This window comes from Chlamydotis macqueenii, chromosome 9 (assembly GCF_036417535.1).
Source record: "Chlamydotis macqueenii isolate bChlMac1 chromosome 9, bChlMac1.mat, whole genome shotgun sequence".
NCBI classification, from domain to species: Eukaryota; Metazoa; Chordata; class Aves; order Otidiformes; family Otididae; genus Chlamydotis; species Chlamydotis macqueenii.
The window spans coordinates 14,515,080-14,540,462 of record NC_141564.1 but is presented as its reverse complement, the minus strand read 5'-3'; the positions used below and the strand labels follow the sequence as shown (position 1 = coordinate 14,540,462).

At 43.5% G+C, this 25,383-nt stretch overlaps 1 protein-coding gene across 1 annotated transcript in view; it reads left to right on the top strand.

Annotated features, from left to right (window-relative positions):
- The first annotated feature begins 243 nt into the window (after positions 1 to 243).
- The window catches only part of LOC104477843 (IgGFc-binding protein-like), a 72,154-nt gene continuing 47,014 nt past the window's right edge, over positions 244 to 25,383 (top strand). Inside the window, 28 exon segments of the mRNA XM_086754855.1 lie at positions 244 to 311; positions 1,716 to 1,765; positions 1,855 to 2,004; positions 3,633 to 3,895; positions 4,512 to 4,593; positions 7,404 to 7,463; positions 7,736 to 7,980; positions 9,460 to 9,743; positions 10,347 to 10,624; positions 13,271 to 13,869; positions 14,231 to 14,795; positions 15,409 to 15,608; positions 15,697 to 16,077; positions 16,727 to 17,013; positions 17,699 to 17,974; positions 19,030 to 19,235; positions 19,673 to 19,929; positions 20,033 to 20,123; positions 20,249 to 20,391; positions 20,394 to 20,657; positions 20,753 to 21,036; positions 21,127 to 21,404; positions 21,698 to 22,296; positions 22,658 to 23,222; positions 23,362 to 23,561; positions 23,663 to 24,043; positions 24,403 to 24,689; positions 25,069 to 25,340. Of these exon segments, the coding sequence (XP_086610981.1) occupies positions 244 to 311; positions 1,716 to 1,765; positions 1,855 to 2,004; positions 3,633 to 3,895; positions 4,512 to 4,593; positions 7,404 to 7,463; positions 7,736 to 7,980; positions 9,460 to 9,743; positions 10,347 to 10,624; positions 13,271 to 13,869; positions 14,231 to 14,795; positions 15,409 to 15,608; positions 15,697 to 16,077; positions 16,727 to 17,013; positions 17,699 to 17,974; positions 19,030 to 19,235; positions 19,673 to 19,929; positions 20,033 to 20,123; positions 20,249 to 20,391; positions 20,394 to 20,657; positions 20,753 to 21,036; positions 21,127 to 21,404; positions 21,698 to 22,296; positions 22,658 to 23,222; positions 23,362 to 23,561; positions 23,663 to 24,043; positions 24,403 to 24,689; positions 25,069 to 25,340 (7,615 nt within the window).

Below are 25,383 nucleotides of genomic sequence, written 5' to 3'. Positions count from 1 at the left end.
CAAGTGACACAGGACATGAGCTTTTCGTTCACATGTGCTTTTGTCGAGGTAGATAACCCAGGGAACATAACCCAGGGAACATAACTGATACATGGTTGGACAGATTTTTATAATCGCCTCCACCCTCTGGTCAATATATTCTTCTGTTTCACTGTAGGCTGTCCTCATTTTCTCCCTGTGAGCACAGCTGGTGGATTACTATGAAAACTGTACCTCACAGAAGACTTAACTCTGTCTTCTAGCATGGGGACCCTCTGGCACTTACAATACACTTTAATTTTATTCTTTATTTCAGTGCTGAATACCACAGGGTAAGTAGCCTGGTACTGAGTGTGATTTAATTCAGGAAGCTTAGCTGCTAATCATAAATAACCTTTCTTCACTTTTAAAATGTGGAATGTTTCTTAATTTTTAAGAATCTTGTACAATCAAACAATGTCATTTTTAAAAAGAAGAAATTATTTAATTTTACTGTTGCCTAATTCTGCACTGGCTCCTGTCTGTGAGACAAACAAGTGAATTTCTAATGGTAGATCTGAAGAGGAGAGATCCTAACAAAGTAACTGCAGTAGTTATAAAACACTTTTGACTCTAAATATACCTACAGTAACCTTCGCTTTAGGAGTTGCCTGATGTGTAACAGTTTAAAGATAGGACTGAAGAGAGACCAAGGGGCAACTTGTCACAGCTTTCCCTTTCTTGTCAAAGAAGAAATCCAGGAAAGAACAGTGGAGAAAATTTTCTTACTTTATCTGTCTTCACATATTCTCTTAGCCTTAGCTCAGTCTGTTTTCCAGTTGCTTGCTGCATTTCACTGATTAATTGATTGTTTGATATTTGCTCCTAATCTCCCTAGTTTCTCTAAATGTCATTGCTTAGATTTTGAGGGGCAGTAGGGACATTCACCGTGATGCTTTCACTTAAGGACAGATTCTCTATACTGTGTCAAGTGCAATAAGGATAATTAAGGAGAGGGTACCACGGAAGCTGGAACTGGACCCTGCCTTCTGAAACTGTGTACCACTGTCAGAGCATGTCAAGAACTACTATTGTAGCCTTGCAGTCCTGGAAATCCTTTCCCTTTGTAAAACACCTCAAGCGCAGAGCCATCTATGCTGTGATCTGTGGTGAGATTTTGGTCTTGTGTCGACTCATCTCTGCAGGACTTTATAGGACCACAAGGACTAAGCATTTGTAACTGCTTTTGTTCTGCAATGTTTTCAGGGTAAATTAGAAGAGCTTTGTGTCATGAAAGACTTGTGGGCTTAAAAGAAATATATAGCCTTCCAACAAATAACAGATTTATATGGTATGCTATTTTACTGGCTTTTGCACGCTTTGCTTTGCAACAATGGGGATAACAATGTCACGAGCAAGTTAATAGCAAGTCTTTGCTATTACCCTGGTATCGTCTGAGCTGAGCTGCATCCATTCATCCCTTCCATAGCTCCCTGTACCTAGGAAAGCTGGTCTCTTTTCAGTTTAGTGAGATAGAGCAGAGGATCCTTCCACACTAGATGAAGTGAACATATCCCACTTTTAACTCACTCTCAGAGCTTTATCGTGAAGAAGCACGTATGGGAAGAGGAGGAGTCAAACATGGACGAAACCCTGTGTCTATTCCAAGACATATGTTGAGGTCCTAACATTCTTTCTTAAACCATTTTTGAATCACTAATTCCACAAGGGCTTCACCATGTTGTTTTTCTTGGCAGGATCAAGCAAAGACCGACTGGTGGCTTGAGAACATGGGATCCTGAAACAGGTAACTGCATGTCATTAGTGCTGTTAACATGCAAGGCAGATTTTGAACATACTAGCTCCCCTTCCTTACTTTAATGTGTTGTATTTCAGCTTACCTCACCAGATGTGATTTTAACAATAACTCGAGGCCCTTTTGTGACTGGACCCAACCTTGCAATGTCAACCAGGGAATGTGGATACGAACCAAGCATGACACTCCAACTGATGGAACAGGTCCTGATGGAGACTATCCTGATGGAAGTAAGTGCTCAGCTGTGGAATTGTTGATTTCTTTTTGGAGACAACTTGACTACCTTTATTCTTCTTTCTTTGAAAGAGAAAAGAGATTCATGAAGCCCTTTGAAATGTGCAGTTTCGTTTCATTGTGATACCTGCCTTTGGCTTTTCACTGTGTCAGTTATGAGTAAATTGAACTAGGGTGCACCATCATGAGTTGGAAATCTTTATCAGTGCATGGAAGTAGAAGAAAGCTAATTATGTAATGCTGAAGGCCTCAGAGACAATATAGATCATTATTCAAGAGAGGTCTTCTGGCCAAATCACACTAATATCAGTTAATGGCAATAAATGTAATGATTGCTGTACTAGCACTAGATATTGTTCACGCTAGCAAAGTGTTACAAGATCAAATCTGAAATTAAAGAATATCTTTTAAAAGCTTGTGCTCAGCTATACGTGATTGAAAAACTGGGGTCTAACATGGTCATATCTTCAAACGAGTGCTTGGTATGGCTCCATCTCTATCTGTTTGAACTGCGATCCTTACACTAGCAGATCCATTTATGGGGAATCAATCTACAGTCATACTACTTTCTGTAATTATCCCAAGACTGAGAGGTCAGCTACTGTCAGACTCAGTAAGCAGATTAGAACAGTATTAGTTGGGATTTATGCTAAATAATTTTCTGCATTTGTAGTGTTTTGATAATAAAAATTAAAATTGCCTGATGAAAGAAGAAATTAAATATTTTTAATTTGAATTCACACAAATAATAATGCTTTCCTTTTTGAATTGACACAGACCATATGACTTTAAACATGACTTACATTTTCTTGACAACTAAAACACATGACTGAATGCTAGATGCTCTGTGTGGAGCCATACTTTACCATATATAAATGGTCATTCATTTCTTTTTGATTCCTTTACATAGTCAGATGGGAGAGGCTTAATTTTAACTGCACTGGAGAAATGTAGCTTTGATCTTAGCCCATGCAAAGCAAAAAACTTCGGCCTGAGTGAGTAAAAATGTGATCTCATATTGAACCAATTCAAACTAAAGCATTTCAAATCCTAAAAGAAATGCTGTGAGTTTCTGAATTTTGAAAAGTTTCCTTCCTTTTTATAATGACAAACCTAAATATTTTGATGGAAATATCTGCATCGCTTTCTATCCTTTCCATTTTGAGACAAAAAAGGCTGACAGATTGGAATTTTCTTTGTGCTAGGGATCTGCTCATCTTAAGACCAAAACTTTTAGGAAAAAAATATATCCCACAAGAGAAGGTGTACAACAGATTGCATTATTTTCCTTTGAGGAAAGAGGAAACTGAACATGGATCAATGCAGCACTGTGTCTGGAGGTGCTGTTTCTTGAAAGAGGCCTACATCTTTATTTGTGATCCCAGAATAACTGTTCATGTGAAATGGGATGTATTTGCTTTGCTCTTCAGCCCACATTCTAGTTTGTATAATTGTGTGGTGCTAACGATTGTAATGTACATTCCAAACACCTTCTACTTTGCTTCTTTGTACTGCTGAGGATGCTCTTGATTTCTTCCAGCGTTAGGCTGTACTTCAGTTTTAAATGACATATAACTATTTACAAAAATTCAACCATATATATATTTTTTTTTTCACTCTGCAGAAGGCTATTTCATCTACCAAGAAGCAAGTAATCTGGTCCCATTTGACACTAACAGGCTTGAGAGCCCAGATACTGTAGTTTCAGAAAAAATATGCATAGACTTCTGGTACTATATGTTTGGGTCAGAACACATGAATGAGCTAAGAGTGCTTATCCAAGACAGCACAGAAGAGTCTATGGTGTGGAGTCGGAAGGGAAATCAGAGTTCCTTCTGGAACTATGGTGCCATCACTCATACTTTTCCAACACAGAGAAAGATAAAGGTAATATATTTTCAGAATAAATTTCTTTGTACAGTGTCAGCATTTGTTCTCCCCTTGCAGGCTGCAAATGCTGTGCATGTAAGCTAGAAAATATAACCAAGATTTGCTTGATTTATATTTTGTAAATATAATGGCCTCATGCTCTGTGCCAATGAACTAAGAGAAGAAACAAAAAAAAAAAGCTCCCTGAGTTTTACTGGTGCTGTTAGTTAGGGGATAAAATACATTTAGTTTTCTCCCTTTTTCTTTCCTCTTTTCCTTCATTTTATCATGAAGTCAAGGACTTTTGGGTGCCTTAAACCCAGATTTGTCTGCTGCAAGTGAACTTTGAGATGCTGCCTACATTGGACTTCTCTGTACAATCCAGACTACTAACTCTCATAAATAATTTATCAGTCAGCAAAATAGAGGGCAATGTCTCTTGAAGTTCTTACCTTATTACAGAATGCATATTTGAGGCTTCTGAGAGAAGGTAGGAAAAAAGTTAAAGCCTCAGCTTACTGGATGCCTTTAGAGACAGACTAGAAAGAATATTTTGAAAATAAATGCTGAGGAAAATGGTCTCATATTTACCTAAACAACTGTAACGCAGTGACTCACTTTGCATCCTCGCTAGGTAATTTTTGAGGCTGTTCGAGGACTGACAGAATATGGGGATACGGCACTGGACGATGTGAGAGTGAGGGATGGATCCTGTGGTAAGTCTATGTTTGCACGCTAGTGTACACTCCTTCCTCATCTCTGTTTAAGATGGTGACCATTACTCATTTCCATATACGTATAGAAATTCCTTATAACTTTGAACCACAAAAGTGAAGTGGCAAAAACTTTACAGCTCATTTCATTTGAATGTTATAATCTGTTTTGTTGTAGTTTCTTCCTAAATCTTTGCTCACCACCTCAAATGTTCAGAAAAAAAAAGCTATCCCTTTCTCTGCAAACCTGACCATTTTCACAAGGTCCAGCAAACTTTTACCTTTATTTTAAGTTTGAAGTGCATCTCTAAACCCAGCCGTGGCTATGCACATTGGTCTTGGATTTCAGATTAAATGCTCTAATCAGCATTTAACAGCAAATCTCTGTTCATATGAGTTCAGCAAATGCACAGGACTGCCATATGTCACAAAAGGAAATAACAGTAAGTCAATAAACCTGAGTTACACTACCAGCTCTGACTATGAATCAGCAATTTGAGCTTGATCTCTGACCCTGTAGGAAATCATCCAAGACTGGCACAAGCTGTGGATGGCTAGGCTCTGGAAATGAATTACAGTTTCATCCCATCTTTACTGACAAGCATACATCACTCACAAATATAAATTGAATAGGAAACTTGCTGAAAATTGTATAGAAATTGTTGTTAGGTCTTAATAGGGCTTGGTCTCTGTGAAACACGACTCATATAATGACAATAAAATATTTCAGATTTACGCTAGGCACCACAGAGATTTCCATTCAGGTCCACACCCTCAGAATATATAATTTTCTTTAAAATTCTGAGAAAAATACTTGGGGACTCTTTTGGTAAGTTAGGGAAAGCCAGTTCTTCATTTTCTCAGGCATACTAGCACATGATTCAGCCACTGGATGGTGCACTAATGTAACTCCAAGAGAAAAGTGCTCCTCCTTCTGTTCAACTGTATGACTACCAGTATGATGAAAGGTAAGTGAATTATTAGGTCTGGTAAAAGTCAAAGTCCTCCCAACCTTTTTGTTTCTACAAGAATATTTGATTGAATAAACATTTTAATCAAACTGATGAAAAACCAAATATATGTGTGACAAATCAATTTGTCACACAAAAAAAAATTAGCTTCCAAGGCAACTTTAGCAAGCAGTCTTTAGGTTATGAGGTTTGATATTTGTATTGTCATTCGCAGAACTTCTTCAGCTTAGATCTCAAGAGAAAATAATCTTAGGAAGAGTTTTTTTTCTGATTTTTTTTTAATCAACTCTACAACAAAGATAACTTAATGCTTGTTAGGAAATATCCATTGTGGGATTACAGCCACTATCAGGATTTCTTGATAGTTTTTCACCAATGTTGAAAGAGCAAAAAGAGCAATTCAGGGCTAGATATGCAAAAACTGCATTTACACTGGAGTAGGGAGCTGGATGTGAAGAAGTGAGAATATAAGAAGCAGTTATACAAGAAACTAATGCATGAAAAGGACCTGATCCCATTTTGCAGGCAGGTTATTATAGAATATCTTCAGCTTTGAAGTTAGAGCTCATTTAGTGAAAGGGATTATTTTGTGCAGAGATTTATCAGTATACACTGGACTTTAAGTTATATGATGTTTATTGGCTTGTTCTAAACTGTAATCATAAGTATCTTACAAAACCCCCATATCCAGCTGACTTTGAATCACATAGCACAAAAGGAGTATCATCATAGTGTGTAGTTACTGCATCATTATTAAAAAATCTCTTAACTTGTTCTCATACAACTTGTTTTCTGTATTACACCTTAATCCCTATAAATAACATCATTAGCAGTGTCAGTAATATCAAAGAACAACTGCCTTACTTGTGGATTCATTTGGGTGATGGCACACCTATAGTGCATCTATAAGTAGGTTGGGAAGCATTGTTCTCCATGAATCAATTCATCACTTGGTTATCTCCTGGTACTCTGACTGTTATTACACACTCAGTGCATAGCAGAGGGCTCACAGGGGTGCAATAGGAGGATACCTGAATGAATAGAGTTGTTCTTTGTTCTGCAAAGGGGCAGGAGTGAATGCATGCATGCTCTAAGGTTTTAGTCAGTCTGTTGTACTTCCAGAGATCCAGATCCATCATTCATTTGCCTGTCACCAGGTGAACAAACATGACATCAAGAGAATACTCACGCTGGTGTTGCTAGCTCACACATACAAGTACACCAAGAGGACCACTTTTTTTAGAGGATATCTTTGTAATGGATAAAGAATAGGTGGAGAAGATGCTAATATCTGTTAGCAAGCAGAAGCAGGCATGAGGGAAGACTCCACAACAGGACTGTTTATTGTGTCTGTCAATAGAAAGCTCTTATAGCTGTCACGTTCCTAAGAAAAAAAAATATAATTTTGAAGAAACAACAAAACTCTCTGATTAGAAACCACCAGTGCCTTGAGAGTTTTTTGTTTCTGCTATATGACATCTGCTGGCAGGCTACTCACTCCCAGACCTGCCAACCCTTGCAGACAGTATGACCTTCATGCCTTTACATACGCGCGAGAGGGAGTCACAAATGCAATTGTAAATACACTTCCAGCTCCAGAGAAGCATGCCGGCACAAGCTTAGTCACTGTCACCAAGCTAACAATCAGACGAGCTTTCCTAAGAGCTCAAAAGACCTACACATTCATGTTTTTAAACACAGGAAGTTCCACTTGTTTCACTGAAAAGCTTCAAACTTCCTGCTGGTGAAGAATAAGTGGAAATTTGTGTATGTTGGTGTGTATGTTGTGTTCACCCTGTAATGTTATAACTCACTGTATTGCCTTATCTCTTCTACTAACAGAAGCTGCTCCTACCCCTGTACCACCTAAACCAACAGAATCTACGCCACCTCCAGTAACAGGTAATTTTAGCCAATCACCTATGCTAGTCCATTGGTTGTAGAAGGACACCTAAATTTTTTACTACCAGTGCAAGTTATTTGCTGCAGTTTATTTCTTTGGGTATGTCTCTATGGTATTGTCTTCTGCCATAAAAATGTACTTTTTCTGTTTCAGTTCTTCTATATGTAATCTATAATATGGAGATGGTTGTGTTTTCCCACTGCACAATGAGGTGGCTTTTCTGGATGTATCTATGTGTTAATGAGCACATATTCCTTTTTCCTGCCTCCAGAAGCAATTTGCAGTATACATGGTGATCCTCACTATTACACATTCGACAAGCAGCGTCATGACTTCATGGGCACATGTACCTACACCCTCTCCAAGCTGTGTGAGAGCAACAGCTCACTGCCCTATTTCAATGTGGAAGCAGCCAATGAGCACCGGGGAAGCAACACTCGTGTGTCCTATGTCCAACATGTGGACATTGATGTGTATGGCTACAGGATCAGTCTTGGTAAAAATAGAGTTGTTAAGGTAAGGTTGTAGCCCACTACCTATCATTAGTAACTCATAGTGTGAATGAAGAAATTGTTGTACGATGACCATAAATTTCCAGCATACATACAGTAATATTTGGAGGGCAGTCAGATATTTAGGGGTAGTGTGGAGTTCGTAAACATTGGAATTTCAGGACTGAAAACATAAGCTAAAATTTTGTACTGTGTTGCTAAAAGGTTCTGCACCTGGCTCGGGGCAACCCTCGGTATCAGTACAGGCTGGGGGATCAAGGGATTGAGTGCAGCCCTGCCGAGAAGGACTTGGGGCTACTGGTGGATGAAAAGCTGAACATGAGCCATCAATGTGCGCTCGCAGCCCAGAAGGCCACCATTTCCTGGGCTGCATCAAAAGAAGTGTGGCCACCAGTTCAGGGGAGCTGATTCTGCCCCTCTACGCTGCTCTGGTGAGACCCCACCTGCAGTACTGCGTTGAAGCAGGTCCATAGGAGGGCCACAAAAATGATCAGAGGGCTGGAACAGCTCTCCTGTGAAAACAGACCGAGAGAGTTGGGGTTGTTCAGCCTGGAGGAAGCTCGGGGGAGACTTTATTGTGGCCTTTCTGTACTTAAAGGGGGCCTATAAGATAGATAGGGATAAACTTTTTATCAAGGCCTGTTGTGATAGCACAAAGGGTAATGGTTTTAAACTAAAAGAGAGTAGATTTAGACTAGATATAAGGAGAAATTTTTTATGATGAGGGTAACGAAGCACTGCAACAGGTTGCCCAGAGAGGTGATGGATGCCCCATCTCTGGAAACATTCAAGGCCAGGTTGGATGGGGCTCTGAGCAACCTGATCTGTTTGGAGATGTCCCTGCTTCTTGCAGGGGCATTGGACTAGATGACCTTTGAAGGTCCCTTCCAACCCAAACCATTCTATGATTCTATTATATGTATGTTTTTAGGTAAACCAAACTTTTTTACAGATATAATAAGTGTTCAAAGTAGATGCTCATTTTAGTAAATTTTGAATAAATTGAAAGTTTACTTGGACACTTACTTTCTATTGTCTGGCATTTCAAATGTGAAAATTAAAACAGAAAGAGGAAGAAAGAAAAATAAGCTTTTTAAAGATTCGCCCAGTCCTGAAAATCATTTGAGAATCCATTCTAATTACATTTTAAAAATATTATTTGATCCAAATTATAAGATAGGTCTGTAAATAGTTACAGCTGACAGACCATACAGAGTCTTGGACTTTTGCCAGCTGAGTCTGGTTCACGAAGATCACTTTGGCTGCACTTGGAAGCCATGTAGCTTTTATTATTACGGTCTCAAGGTTCTAGATTATGTGCCCATATACAACACTCATGTTAAATAATACTTAACAAAACCTGAGTTCTTAATGATCACTGTGCAAGTCCTATGCTCAATATAGGGATGTGATCCAAGAGCATTACCATTAAAAATACTTGTGTTAAAGTGATTATAATGATTTTCCTTCTCTGTGCCTGCAGGTTGATGGCGTCAGCCAAGTGGTACCTCTGACCTTGGTGCAGGGTGTCAGTATTTCCTTCAGTGGGCAGTATGTTGTGGTTACTACTGCCTTTGGGCTGAATGTAAAGTTTGATGGAACTCACAGAGCAGAAATCACTCTTCCCAGTAGCTACATGTCTAAAGTCTGTGGAATATGTGGAAATTATAATGGGCACAAAGATGATGACTTTCTTAATCCAGATGGAGAGATGGAAACAAACTCAGCCAGTCTTGGCAACAGTTGGCAGGTTTACAATGACTCCAGGTAGGACTCCAACCAGGATGTTAGTCCTTAGCTGTTGATTATGTGATGACAGGTATTTTAAGCAAATGTTGTATCTGGGCCAAAAATGTCAGGCACATGGAATAAAATATATTCTTGTCAGTATACTTACTTTATCTGCCTGGGTAGTTTCACAGCAAATTTAACTGTGCTTAATAAGAGAAACCACCCCAGATGCCCTCTAAGATTTCAGTTATCGTTATAGTATATTAATGATAATACTTGAAGATTGTGTTTGAACTCTTCTGAGATACTTTACTATTTATTTTATAATTTCACAATGCTTTTACTTTTTATTTGCCCTTCCTAGTTATCTTCCATCTAGATAGCTTGACTTAAAAGAAAGTCAAAATAAATATTTGGGTTTCTTCCAGGCCTCTCAAAGCTTATAAGGTTGAGATCATAATAAAATCTGAATTTATATCTTAAGTGCTTGAAATGTAGACCTTTAAAATATGTCATGCTTAGCCTGGAGACAGCTCTGTAGTTTTGTTAGATATGATTTGAAAAGCGTATTAGGTACTAGTGCATCCAAAGTTCATCGGTGATTTTTCCCATATCTTTTTTTTTTTTTTTCCACACTAGGTGCTTGCCAGATAATGGCCATACTCCAAATTGCACTGCTGATGAAAAACATATGATCCAAAGCAATGAATTCTGTGGTCTGATCACAAATCCCAGTGGTCCATTCCAGAATTGCCACTTAGTAGTTGATCCACAAAGTTATTTTGAAGCCTGCCAGTATGATCTCTGTGAACTTAATTTGAACAATGCAGTCCTCTGTCAAAACCTGCAGGCTTATGCAGATGTGTGCCAAGCTGCAGGAGTCCAGCTGACACCATGGAGAAATGCAACCTTCTGCTGTATGTATCAAATATTAATGGAAATTACCAGTTCTTGGGAAGATAGAATAGGACTTCCTGAATACAGAGCAATACAAGACACCGTTTTGAATTCATATAGCATTGTGAATCTTGACTGATCAAGCTAAAGATTTCAGGGTTGCATATAGTCCTCAATTTGATTCCTTTGGGAAGATTCTCGTGAAAATAGTTAAGCTATTTCCAATGAAAGGAGAAAACACTGTCTGGTCCACCTTAAAATAGAATTGGGGGCTTTTCCTTTGAATTCCTCTAGCGTTTTTATGTTTTTGTTCAGGGGCATTAAGTGTGTCAGAGACATTTGACTTAGAGGATGATTTACCTTCTGAAGAAGATATGCCTAAACTTAAGTATGTTTAAGAAAAAGAAATCTCATTTTGCATATACTTAGTAGGCATGTGAGAGTTTTACCCATGCTCCCTGCTGAAAGCCTGAGCTGCCTTCTCCTATGCTCCCAGCCTCTCTACCCTGCAAGGTGGCCAGGCACTCAGTTAACAGAAGGGAAGCTGTATCTTCTCTTCCTGCAGCAAAAACACATCAAGGTGGATAACTTATATGAACATTAAAGGGACAGAGCAGATGAAAGACAGAGCTGTAGATGGGGATAAGGAATCCAGTCTGGGACAGTGAGAAAGGAGCTTTGACCAGGAGCTGGAGAGGACTAATGAATAGGCTAAGTGAAAGACCCTGGATTTAGACAAAGCAAGTAGGAAATAGAAAGGAAAAAGAGAATTTGCTTAGAAGTCTATGGAAAATAGGAAGGATGAGTTGAAACTTGCTAGGCAGAGAGCCAAGCACAAGGAAGCATGGACTAGGTAGCTGATCCAGGAGTCGGCTTCTTGCTCTCATAGGAATAATGAAATCAGAGCTGATGGGAGGAATAAATCTGAGATTGAAGAGAGATGTCTGAAACTCATAGTTTGTAGCAGTGCAAAGAGAGCAGGATGAAGGAGGAACACATCTGATGAGCTGAACAGAAGATCTGGGATAAAGGGAGAAGGAGAGCACTATCAGTGGCACAAACTCCCATATGGATAAGAGAAGATGGAGTACTGGCCATTTATGCCTATGAATGTGGAGGAAAGAGTTAGTGTCCTGTACAGGCATAGTGATTCATAGCTTCAGGTGGGAAAGGAAGCAACACAGGTAGGCAGCCTGGAATTAAAGAGCAGGACTGAAGTAAGGAGCCTGTGCAATTGAGATTGTAAAGATGCTAATGGAAGTGGAGAAGGTAGTGATAGTGAGGAAAAGAGAGAAACACAGAGGCACAAGTTATTGAAGTAATAAACGTAAGTCTGTGCTGGAGACTAAATGGGAATAATGACTTTCCTTCTGTGAATGCTGATAAAGATTAAATAAAGAACATTTCTCAAGCATTCAGACATATATCACAGGAAAAAAAAATGTTTTCTTTAGAACAGGATTTAAATACTGTCTGAGTCCTGAACAGATCTACTCCCTACTCATTGCAGAAGCAATGCAAGGAACATGAAATAGTGATCCAGTGCTCTATGTGCCTTCTGGGCTGAAGGAGATGGGGAAACTAAAAAGGCTTGTCTGTAAATACTGGAATGGCTGAAGCCTGATTTCTTTCTCACTTTTGTTTCACATTTGACTGTAGTCCCTAGTTGTAGCATTTTCTCTGCTGAGGACATTACTGAGGTTTCCTCTCACATAGATTCTACGGTTCCAAAGAAGGAGTGAGCCCTCTCTGTAACTGTTCTTTCTGCTGAAGGAGCTACAGGATTTCTCCTCTTTGCTTGTGCCTGTTATTTCACTTAATGGACCTGAATATGTTTTTGTCCTCCACCAACCTCACCAACTTATCTCCAATAAGTCAACTGAGTCAAATTTAGTAAATTTAGTAAATTTAGTAAAAAGAAATGTACAATGTAATTGTGTCTCCTTAGGAATCTTAGGAAATACCTGTCTCCGTAGGAAAGCATGCTAAAAATAGAGTGAGAAAATATGCCATTAAAACTTGAAATGCATCACATAAGCATATAGAAGCTGAAAGGAGATTGTTCAGGAAACCTCAGTTCTGGCATCTTTTCCCCTGAAAATGTCTTTAAAATCTCTAATTAGCTTGAGTATCTACATGTCATGTACGTAACAAGATCTAAAATGAGAAAAGAATACTTCCTGATTATTTAACAAATATTAAATACATTGGTGATGTGAAAAAAATATGAATCAAGAATATTATTATATTTAAATATCAGGACCATAAAATAAATATGGCACATCTAGGACAAATAACTAACATGATACCAGAATCATCAGCCCAATACAAGAAATCAAAGCAAGCATCTCCAGGAACAAGAGATCTCCTAGGAAATTATCTCCGTGAGGAGAACTTTAAATAGCTCAAACTTCAAAAGAAATTAAAGGGTGTGTTGTGGTTTTGTTTAGTGAGGGGGGCCTAAGGTGGCAGTGTCTGTAGGAAACTGCTAGAAGTCGCAGTTATTTTGGCGCAGGGTGCTAAAAGAGCAAAGGCATGAATCAAACTGCCTCAGAAATCCAAAATGCCCCAAAAATTTCAAAACAAGGCAGAAGAATAAAACCAAACAAAAAACTAATACTTAAATACCTAAAAGAATAATAAATATATCATCTTTTATTACACAGCACTAGCCTGCTCTGCAAACAGTCACTACGAGCCCTGTGCTGCAGCCTGCCCTGCCACCTGTGTTGATCCGATAGCACCCTACAACTGCAGCCTGCCGTGCATGGAGGGATGTGTGTGCGACAGCGGGTACCTGCTCTACAACGACCGATGCGTGCCCAGCCAGCAGTGCGGATGCTGGCACAATGGGCAGCACTACCCCGTTGGCTCGGAATTCTGGACGGACAACACCTGCTCCTCAAAGTGCACGTGTCCCGCACGGGGAAGCAAAGTCCGCTGCTCCAACGCCTCATGCCCTGCGGGCCAGTTCTGTGGGGTGCAGGATGGGAAACCTCAGTGCCTCAAACAATCCTACGGCATCTGCCACGTCCACGGTGACCCTCACTACAGCACCTTTGACAAGGTGACGCACAGCTTCATGGGCAACTGCACCTACACCCTGGCCAAAGTGTGCTCCAACACCACCTCCCTGCCCTACTTCAATGTTGAGGCCAAGAATGAGCATCGTGGGAGCACCAGAGTCTCCTATGTCCGCGAAGTCCTGGTTGAGGTGTACGGAGAGCACATTGCCATTGTCAAGAAGGAGAAGAGTCAAGTACTGGTAGGTAGTGGGGCTGGCACGAGCGTGGCATGCCTGCAAGGCAGGGCTGGCTTTTCTTGGCAAGGCCTGCCATGTACCAGACATCTCCATTGTCCCAGGACCGGGTGGGTTCCCCTGAAGCCACTGGGTTGCTTTGGTTTCCCTTTTTGGAGGGCTGGAGGAGGAAGAGGCAAATGGGGAATGTGTCCCAATCGAACAAAGGCCCCAGCAGAGTGCAGAACAGAGACGTGGCTCTGCAAGCCACAGGGGCGTCTGGGTGTGAGGAATCACAAGGACTGGTTTGTCAGTGATTTCCCTGGGGCAGGAGACCCCAGGGAAGCCAGGGACAAGGCCAGGGTCCACTGTGATGTGTCTGCCCTAGGTGAACAATGTGCGCCAGACCTTGCCGGTGAACTTGGCGGGAGGTGCCATCACAGTGAGCAGGAGCGGCCGCTACATCGTCCTGGAGACAGACTTCAAGCTCAGTGTGTCCTACGACACGGACCACTCAGTGGAGGTGAAAGTGCCCACCACCTACTTCAGCCTGACCTGCGGCATGTGTGGGAACTTCAACAACCGGAGAGAGGATGATTACATGATGCCCAACGGGCAGCAAGCTGCAGACTCCAACGCACTGGGAGAGAGCTGGCGGGTCCCAGACAATGACTCCTCTTGCGGTGTCCTTGTTCCCTCCCCACCTTGCAGTGCAGAAGAGGAGAAGCTGTACCACTCAGACCAGTTCTGTGGCATGCTGACTGCCAGACCTGGCTCTTTTGAGAGGTGCCATGCTGTGATCAACCCCCAGAGCTACTTTGATACCTGTTCCTATGACCTTTGTGCCCTGAACGGTGACCAGGAGGTGCTGTGTGCTGCTCTGGAGGCCTACGCTGATGCGTGCCAGGCAGCTGGCGTGACTCTTCTTCCCTGGAGGAATGCCACCTTCTGCCGTGAGTTTCTACAGAGAACTGAATCTTTTAATAGCTCCCTTGTTGTCTTAGTAGGCTGTTTTATCCAATAACTGACATAGCTTGGAGATCTTATATTCTTCACTGAATTACATTCAAAATATTGAGAAAAACATTTTGTAAAAGTCACACCATTATTGTTTTTTGCCAGAGAGCAGAGGTGAATTTTTTTCATTATCTCAAGAATCTGTGTCAAACCAGTAGCAACACGTCCTTGATAATGTGGAATCACCTCTGAGTTTTATATGATATTTTGCTTTTAATAGATTTGTTCATTTCCAGACTACGTCTAATGACTTCAGCAATCCATGTACTTCTAGAAATGTACCAGCTAACACTAGTTCTAGTGTAGAGAGACATAGTTTTTACTTGAATTTGGACGTGCCTAACACCCAGGATGTATGTGTTAAACATTTGTGCTTTTTTTTCTTGTAGAATATGTTATTTTTTGCTTTCTGATATCAAAACAGGAAACGAATTTCAGGCTTCAGGAAAAAAAACACAACATTTTCACTAGTTCAAAATAATCCCCTTTTTGGATGGTGGTTTCCTGTGAGTTGTGATTGTTAATTCAGTGCCTTTTATTGTTTTTTAGCTGTTGCATGCCCTCCCAATAGTCATTACAATCCATGCACCAGTGCTTGTCCAGCAACCTGCATTGACCCTCTTGCATCAAAGAACTGCAGCAGACCTTGTGTAGAAGGATGTGAATGCAACAATGGTTTTGTCGTCAGCGGGGGACAGTGCGTGTCCATGAGCAACTGCGGCTGCCTTCAGAATGGCAAATACTATGAGGTTTGTTCTGGCACAAAGGCCAGGGTCTTATTTCAGAGTTCATTACCATAACTCTCTTAATTTATGTTTATATTGTTGTCTCTAACAGAAAGGAGAAGCTTTTTGGCAAACAGACTGTACAGGCCAATGTATATGTGCTGGAAATTGGACTGTTGTTTGCAATTCAGACACATGTGAAGTAAGCGAAGTTTGCAAGGTGCAGAATGGACTCCTGGGATGTTATCCATTGAATCCCAGCACTTGCCACATTTTTGGGGATCCACATTATATAACCTTTGATGGGAGACTGTACCATTTCCAAGGAGACTGCAATTATACTGTTGTTGAGACATGTACAAATTATTCTGAAAGGTTTTCAGTGACAACGAGAAACGAGCATAGAGGAAACCCAAACTGGACAGCCTTGAACTCTGTTGCTGTCACACTGAAAAATCTTCACATTGTTTTGAAGAAACGTAAAGAGACCTATGTAAGTGTTCTACTTTAAGCATGAACAATCCATCACATCTACTCACTTTACATTTCTGTCCAAAAGAACTGAACCAGGCTTCTCTGCTTTATTCACCTCCAAGACTGCACACGCTAAAGTCACAGAAATGGTTTGATTTTTTTTTTTTTTTTCCAAAGAGGCAGAAATAAACATAGCTTCCTTCTGGCCATTCAAATCTTTTCTAAATGAGGTTATAGGAAAAAAAAGATTTCATCCATAGCTTCATCTATAATGGAAAACTTTTGCTGAACTAAATCTCAGTTTGAATTTTATAGATCTGGTCTTTAAAATAGAAACAGTATTTTTGCTATACACTCTCAGACTCATACATACCAGAGCTAGCTTTAAACTAGCTATTCCAAGTATCGCTATGTGTGTAGTTGTGACAGCACAGAGCTCAACTTGTGCTGTAAAACACTGCTACTATAAAACGTGGGACACGATAAAACATGTGGGACAAGTATACGGCCTGTTAGTGTCTGCTAAGCTTCAAACTTCCGTGTCTACATTGTTCATTAGAATAAGGCTGACTTGGTGAAGAAAGCTATAGTATTGGCAGTGCAGACCTCTCCTTTGTTCCTGGAAGCTTTATTGACTTTTCTGATTTTGTGGATTTTGTTTTCTTTAGGTCAATGGAGTTCAGGTTTATCCTCCTGTGGATTTGAACCATGGAGCCAAAGTAGCTATAAAAGGACATTACGTGGTCATTGATACCTCTGTGGGGATCCAGGTGAAGTTTGATGGTGATCAGGAGCTTTTCATTCTGGTTGATGAAAGTCTCAAAGGACAGCTCTGTGGTCTGTGTGGGACATTCAATGACAACCAACTGGATGATTTTCTAAAACCAGATAAAGTCCTAGAAGAGGATCCAAATAAATTTGGTGACAGCTGGCTAGTGAAGGATGACAATAGGACGTAAGTATCTGATAATACTGAAACATTAATAACCTAGTCATAGGGTTAACATATATTACTTACATTCTATGGTAGCCCTTCTTTGATATGACCTATTTGATAGTGTTTTCACCTTTGAATAACTCCACTTTTCAATAGAAAGCATTGAAATTTTGAAACCTCCCTTCAGAGGTTTTCTACATGAGCTTTGTAGATTTTATTTGAAATTGGGCTCCTTTTTTTTTGCATATAACTTGATTTTCTTCTTACTTCTCTGTTCTAAAATATCTCCTTTACATTATCTTATGTCTCATTCAGCTCCTAAGATAATTCCACATTAATTAACATAGGCATAGGGCATTTATCTGTATATTAATGCTTTCTGTTACAAATTACTGCTCTTACTATACACAATAGTGAATTGAAATTATCTTGACTTGTGTTAGATAGCTAATTTGTTGGTTTCTTCTGGACTTCAATCTGTGGATAGACAGCCATACATCAACAATTCACAATTATATTCTTAATGGGGAATTATGAGTCAAATTGTAGTGTTTCTCAGTTTTGGATTTGACACACCGAAGATGACTATACACAGCAAATCCACAGAATTTGGCATAGGATTATATTACTGTTAAGGTATGCCTTGCAGGATATAGCAAAATGTAGAAATTTATTACGTAACCATGTTTATTTTTTGATGCAGATGTAATCCAGTTGCAGTTGTACCACCCACTTGTGACACAGCAAAAGAGAAAGAGTATGAAGAACTTTGTAGAATTATTTTGGAAAATAATGGGCCTTTTCAGGTCTGCCATTGGCACATTCCCCCACAGCTGTACTTTGAGAGCTGCGTCTATGACCTGTGTGCCACAGAGGGGAATTCTGATCAGTTTTGCAAGATTTTAGAGGCATATGCTGCTGCCTGTGAACTTGGAGGCGTAATTCTGGGTGAATGGAGGAAAGACACCATCTGTGGTAAGTCCTTAGGTCATTTAGCAAAGAGCTATCCAATTAAATCCTCATGCTACAAATATAAATTCAAATGACCAGAAGTTAGGCAGAAAAGGGGATTCAGGAAGACACAGGAAGCTTCCAAGTGCTCAGCATCTCTGGAAACTGGGCTTCTAATCTAAGCTGCTAACAGGCTACCAGTATTCACTTTAGAATGTGATGTTTGAACACTTTTGACCTAAGATCATTGTTCCGAATTGGGTCATGAAAGACAACATACACTGTCAGTTAAGGGCTCAGACAGGGAAATTGAGCATTTGTCTAACAAATCACCACTTTGGCTTTAATAAAATATTAAAATAAATAAAATAAAATATTTTATCTTTTTGAAAAGTTACTTACCCAACCTATCTACAGCTCCAGTTTTTCACAAAGCATGTAAAATAAACTCAGAAGTATATGAACGAAGGCTTTAAAATTAATAAAGGAGATTCCTCCAGATTGAAGTTCATTCAGTCTTCCATTCATAACACCATTAGGCCCTTATTATCTAGGTAGACTAGTTAACATACAGGTAAGGCTAGAGGTAAGAAATTGCTTCTTCTAGAACTACCAGAAGTGATTACCAAAGCCAGCAGAAATGGCAGTCTAAGTAGGAGACTATAACATGAAAAGGCATTCCATAACCTCTTTCCAATTCTGAGACAACACTTCTCATCTCAGTTTATAAGAAGTAAAATGAAATGTCAGACCATTCTCATTATGATGTCTAGATTTCCACCTAAGGAGGACTTTGAGAGCCAGCTGAATACTACTGCGTCAAATAAGACAGCTTTGAGCAATTTGCAATAACCAAGGATTATGACTGTGACACAGTGTAAAAATGTAGGATATTAGTGTATTATGATACAATAATAACTGAGGAAGGGACATGTAAAATAACACACATTCTCAGGCACTTAAAATTTCATATTTTATAGACAATTTTTCAGTACAAGTCACTTCTACTTATTCCATTATAAGATATTAAAATTTTTCATGTACCGGGTGTATGAGACTTAGAAGGACATTGTCAGAACAGAGAGAAGATTCCAAACCTCATAGTGGAAAATCTGTATTTCTTTCTGCTCCATATACAGCTGTACCAACAGCCTGCAATATGTCCTGCACGTTTGATATCGACTTCTGTCAGTGGCAACAGGCAACCAGTGACAACTTTGACTGGATAAGGCACAAGGGGCCAACACCCACACCAGATACAGGCCCTTCCCATGACCATACGACTGGAGGTAGGAAAGCAAAAAATATCTGGCTGTGCTTCTCTTGAAAGGGGGCAAAGAGCCTCTTTTAACAGCAAATTCAGGCCATGTGTTTCCTAAACTCAATCCAGAGCCTTCTGCAACAGTCAGGAATCTGTTGTGGGGTAGATGAACAGTGCAGGACATTAATGAGCATGTGGCCTGTTAGCATAAGTTCCTGTAAAGAGGCTTCAGCAAAGGTATATCGAGGCTGAGACTGGGTCACTGTGGCACTCGACCTTTCTTTTAGAAGGCTTTCCTTTCCCAAAGTGGGAGACCAGTGTAATCTGCTGGAAATCCATTTGGGGACTGAAAGTTCAATATAGGTACTGGGTGAAGAAATGTTGTACTGCACACAATCTGTAAATGAAGTTACTTTGTCTTGTCCTGGCGCATTAACATGAAAAAATTGACACTGCTCATTTCAGAGGGCTATTATATCTACCTGCAAGGAAATAAGCACGAGCAAAGTGAGGTAGCCCATTTGGTCAGTCCAGTGTGCAACTTGGAAGGACCGCACTGCTTCCGCTTCTGGTATCATATGTATGGAGCCGCTGAAGCAATGGCCCTGCGCGTCTATGTAGTTAGCAACAAAACATCAACACTGGAATGGAAAGATGCTGGAAGCAAAGGGGACAGATGGAACTTGGGAGAGGTCCTGGTGCACAGCACAGGAAATATCCAGGTAAGGGCAGAGGTTCTCAATGCCTCCTGGGATAAACCATGCTTCATAATACCACTTCACATATGTGACCGGACCTAATGCTGGGAACCATCCCTTCCCTTAGATTGTCCTGGAGGGCATGATAGGTGAAGATTTCCGGAGTGACATAGCATTGGATGATCTGTCCATTGAAAAGGGATACTGCACAGGTACAAGTCTGGGCTTGGGGAAGGGCAGCTTCAATAATGTAACACTTCTTGTGGCAGTCAATGTAGATTCTGTCTTGAACAAAAGCTGATCAAGGAGGATTGATTTGCTTGTACCATTGTCTCTTTCACAGGAGTTGTGATTCCAACAACACCAGGCACCATCATCACCACGCCTTCTGAAGAGGAAATGACATCAGCACCCATTTCAGGCTCAGGTATGTAGAGGAGAAAAGTCATGAGGAGCAGAGTCAGCAGGAGGTGCTTAACTGAATGTTTCCTCCGGTCTTTCCACTGTCAGGGATCTGTGTTGTGGAAGGCGACCCTCACTACCACACGTTTGACAAGCAGCTACACCATTTCATGGGCACCTGCACCTACACCCTGTCCAAGCTGTGCGAGAGCAACAGCTCGCTGCCTTACTTCAATGTGGAAGCGGCCAATGAGCACAGGGGAGCCAACACTCGTGTGTCCTATGTCCGATACGTGGATGTTGATGTTGCAGGCCAGCGCATAAGGCTGGGGAAGGGTGGAGTGGTGACGGTAAGCACAAGGGGGAGAGGCAGCGTGGCTGTGCAAGAGGCAAGAGCTGTGCAAAATTGGTTGCTCAAACCCTGCCTTGATTTCTGACCTTCCAGGTCAATGGAGTGGCAGAGATCCTGCCCTGCACGCCATCTGCAGGTGTGCAGGTTTCGTCAAGTGGATTCTACACAGTGGTCACAACAGACTTTGGCTTGAGAGTGAAGTTTGATGGGAACCATCGGGTGGAGGTGACGCTTCCAAGCACCTTTGGGCACAAGGTTTGTGGCATGTGCGGGAACTACAACGGCATGGCAGCAGATGACTTCCTGAACCCGGAGGGGGTACTGGAGCCAGACTCCACCAGCCTGGGCAACAGCTGGCAGGTGTCCAATGACAGCAGGTGAGTGTGGGGACGTGTTGGGCAAGGGGAGGGAGAGAGGCACCAGGAGGAGCCCACAGATGACCCAGGGACCCTTCTGCCTTTCCACAGCTGCTCAGCCGGACCACTCCCCACCCCAGCCTGCAATGAGACAGATAAGCAAGTCATTGCCAGCAGCCACTTCTGTGGGCTCCTCACTGACACCAGCAGCCCGTTTCAGATGTGCCACGCAGTGCTGAGCCCCAGCAGTTACTTTGGCACCTGCCTTTATGACCTGTGTGAGCTGGGGCTGGATCGTGAGGCACTGTGCAAGAGCTTGCAGTCTTATGCGGATGCCTGCCAGTCGCTTGGCGTCAAGATCCCTGTGTGGAGAAACGCAACCTTCTGCCGTAAGTCCACACAGAGTACCAGGGGTTGTTAGTCTCGGCAAAACACAGAATAGGAATAAAAGAGTGGTGTGGAGAATAAGAAATATTTTTATTATGTGTCATGGGGACTTACAGGTAGTTGATAGTATTAGAGGCTCCATTTTCTGTTTCCTTTGATCAGGTATGACTTAGAATAACCGCAGAGCCAAGCAGACCACAGAGAAAATGTAGACTCTTAAATTTTCAAAGGGGAAACTATAGCATAAATAATGGTTGGGTTCTCCAAGTAATGGCTGTGTCTTCTGTCTTGGCAGCCATTGCCTGTCCAGCAAACAGTCACTACGAGCCCTGTGCTGCAGCCTGCCCTGCCACCTGTGTTGATCCGATGGCTCCTGCTACCTGCAGCCTGCCGTGCGTGGAGGGATGTGTGTGCGACAGCGGGTACCTGCTCTACAACGACCGATGCGTGCCCAGCCAGCAGTGCGGATGCTGGCACAATGGGCAGCACTACCCCGTTGGCTCGGAATTCTGGACGGACAACACCTGCTCCTCAAAGTGCACGTGTCCCGCACGGGGAAGCAAAGTCCGCTGCTCCAACGCCTCATGCCCTGCGGGCCAGTTCTGTGGGGTGCAGGATGGGAAACCTCAGTGCCTCAAACAATCCTACGGCATCTGCCACGTCCACAGTGACCCTCACTACAGCACCTTTGACAAGGTGACGCACAGCTTCATGGGCAACTGCACCTACACCCTGGCCAAAGTGTGCTCCAACACCACCTCCCTGCCCTACTTCAATGTTGAGGCCAAGAATGAGCATCGTGGGAGCACCAGAGTCTCCTATGTCCGCGAAGTCCTGGTTGAGGTGTACGGAGAGCACATTGCCATTGTCAAGAAGGAGAAGAGTCAAGTACTGGTAGGTAGTGGGGCTGGCACGAGCGTGGCACGCCTGCAAGGCAGGGCTGGCTTTTCTTGGCAAGGCCTGCCATGTACCAGACATCTCCATTGTCCCAGGACCGGGTGGGTTCCCCTGAAGCCACTGGGTTGCTTTGGTTTCCCTTTTTGGAGGGCTGGAGGAGGAAGAGGCAAATGGGGAATGTGTCCCAATCGAACAAAGGCCCCAGCAGAGTGCAGAACAGAGACGTGGCTCTGCAAGCCACAGGGGCGTCTGGGTGTGAGGAATCACAAGGACTGGTTTGTCAGTGATTTCCCTGGGGCAGGAGACCCCAGGGAGGCCAGGGACAAGGCCAGGGTCCACTGTGATGTGTCTGCCCTAGGTGAACAATGTGCGCCAGACCTTGCCGGTGAACTTGGCGGGAGGTGCCATCACAGTGAGCAGGAGCGGCCGCTACATCGTCCTGGAGACAGACTTCAAGCTCAGTGTGTCCTACGACACGGACCACTCAGTGGAGGTGAAGGTGCCCACCACCTACTTCAACCTGACCTGCGGCATGTGTGGGAACTTCAACAACCGGAGAGAGGATGATTACATGATGCCCAACGGGCAGCAAGCTGCAGACTCCAACGCACTGGGAGAGAGCTGGCGGGTCCCAGACAATGACTTCTCTTGCGGCGTCCCTGTCCCCTCCCCACCTTGCAGTGCAGAAGAGGAGAAGCTGTACCACTCAGACCAGTTCTGTGGCATGCTGACTGCCAGACCTGGCTCTTTTGAGAGGTGCCACGCTGTGATCAACCCCCAGAGCTACTTTGATACCTGTTCCTATGACCTTTGTGCCCTGAACGGTGACCAGGAGGTGCTGTGTGCTGCTCTGGAGGCCTACGCTGATGCGTGCCAGGCAGCTGGCGTGACTCTTCTTCCCTGGAGGAATGCCACCTTCTGCCGTGAGTACCTGCCTTGCAGTTGCCAGAATGGAAATGTGCTGCTCCCCTCTGGCCAAAGCGAGTCTTTGGTCTTCCCCTTCCCAGAAGGTCATCCTTCCATGAAGGCTTGCTGGTCCTAATTGTCCCCTTCCCATTGCAGCCCTGCTGTGCCCCACCAACAGCTACTATGACCCATGCATGACCGGCTGTCCTGCCACCTGTGTTGACCGACAAGCCCCGCACAACTGCTCCAAGCCCTGCGTGGAGGGCTGTGCATGTACCTCTGGCTTCCTCCTCAGCGGAGACGCCTGTGTGCCCGAGGCCCACTGTGGCTGCCTCTTCGAGGGCAACTACTACAGCGTGAGTGAAAACCCTGACCTGCCTTGCACCCCTCCCAGGGCACTCTCTTGCCTCTACTTTCCTGCCTGGTACGCTGATGCCCGGTGTTTCTCTGCCTGCAGGAAGGCGAATACTCTGTGAGCGAGAACTGCAGTCGCCAGTGCCGGTGTGAAGCCAACGGCCAGATGGTTTGCTCTGCGTTGTCCTGTGGTGAGGACGAAGTCTGCAAGATCCAGAACGGCCAGAGGGGTTGTTACCCAGCCAGCGCTGCTCTCTGCCACATCTACGGTGACCCGCATTACAGCACCTTCGATGGGAAGCTTCACCACTTCCAGGGCTCCTGCAACTACACCGTGGTGACGGGCTGTCACAACTCCTCCGTTGGGTTCAGTGTCACCACCCGCAACAAACATCGCGGCAGCCGGAGCTGGACAGCTCTGAACTCTGTGGCACTGACAATGGAAGGCCTCCACATTGCACTGCGTGAGAACAAGGCAGTCTATGTAAGCCCCTCAATTTTACACCTGGCAACAACAGATGCCCCAGGCACCGTTCAGTACCACTCTGTCCCCAAGAAGAGCTTGATATTCCCTGAGCTTACTGGCATGCTCACAGAAGAGCACAGCCAGGCTCTGAGCGGGGCAGATGCGGTAGCTTGCACAGCAACAGATTTGCGGCTTGTTTTCCTGAGCTTTCAATGTGCCCTATCTAGAGTAGCTGTTCTTGCAGGCCCGGGCAGGGTTTCTCATGCCATGAGTGCTTCTGACTCACTGGGCCCCGGCACCATCACAGTGAGGAGCAGCAACCTCCGAGTGGAGGACATCTCTTTATGCCTCTCTCTCCCTCTCTCCTCCTTATTCAGATCAACGGTGCTCTGGCCTCCCTGCCTGCTTCTCCTGCCCCCGAGGTGAGCATTTTCCTGAGTGGCTCCTACGTGCGGGTTTCTACCAAGCTGGGCCTGCAGCTGCAGTTCAACGGGGACCATGAGCTCCTAGTGAGGGTGTCTGAGAAGCACAAGGGCAAGCTGTGTGGGCTGTGTGGGACGTACACTGACAGCCAGCAGGACGACTTCATGCGACCCGATGGGGTCCTTGTGCCTGACTTCAATGACTTTGGAGCCAGCTGGATGGTGCCGGATGATGAGTGGCCGTGAGTCCTTGTTCTGACACGTAGATGATGGACAAAAGGGAGCCTGGGAGAGGGGAGCTGTGAGGGGCACAAGGAGGGAGCCTTGCCACTCCACTCCACATGCTGCATCTCACTGTTCCTGACCCCAGAGAGAGTGGAGCTGGGCCTTGGTATGTTGTTTTCCCCAGGCAACTGCCTCAGCCATTTGTTTCTGTCCGCCTGATGCCACAGAGGGGAATGGTGACTGTGGGCTGTGTTGCCCACCCTTGAAAGTGACAATCGTGGGTGCCTTGTCTTAGCGAGGGATCTGGACTCCAGAGACTGAGGTTCTAGCTGGGGAGAAGGTCGGGAAATGGTCCACAGGCTGCTGTGAGCTCAGAGCTGTCTGTCTGTTTTGTAGGTGTGACCCAGCCATCAGCCCGCCTGCACCCTGCTCCCCCTCTGAGGAAGAGGCAGCTAACAAGCAGTGTGCAATCCTCACGCAACTGGATGGCCCCTTCCAGCCATGCCATGTGGTTCTGCTGCCCAAGACATACTTGGAGAGCTGTGTCTATGACCAGTGTGCCACCAGTGGCAGCACAGAGCAGCTCTGCAATGACCTGGGGGCGTATGCTGCAGCCTGTGCTGAGGCAGGCGTTGACCTGGGAGACTGGAGTGCTGGCACTGTCTGTGGTAAGTGTCCTGTTGGTCTCCTTTGTGGCCCGGATTGAAGGAA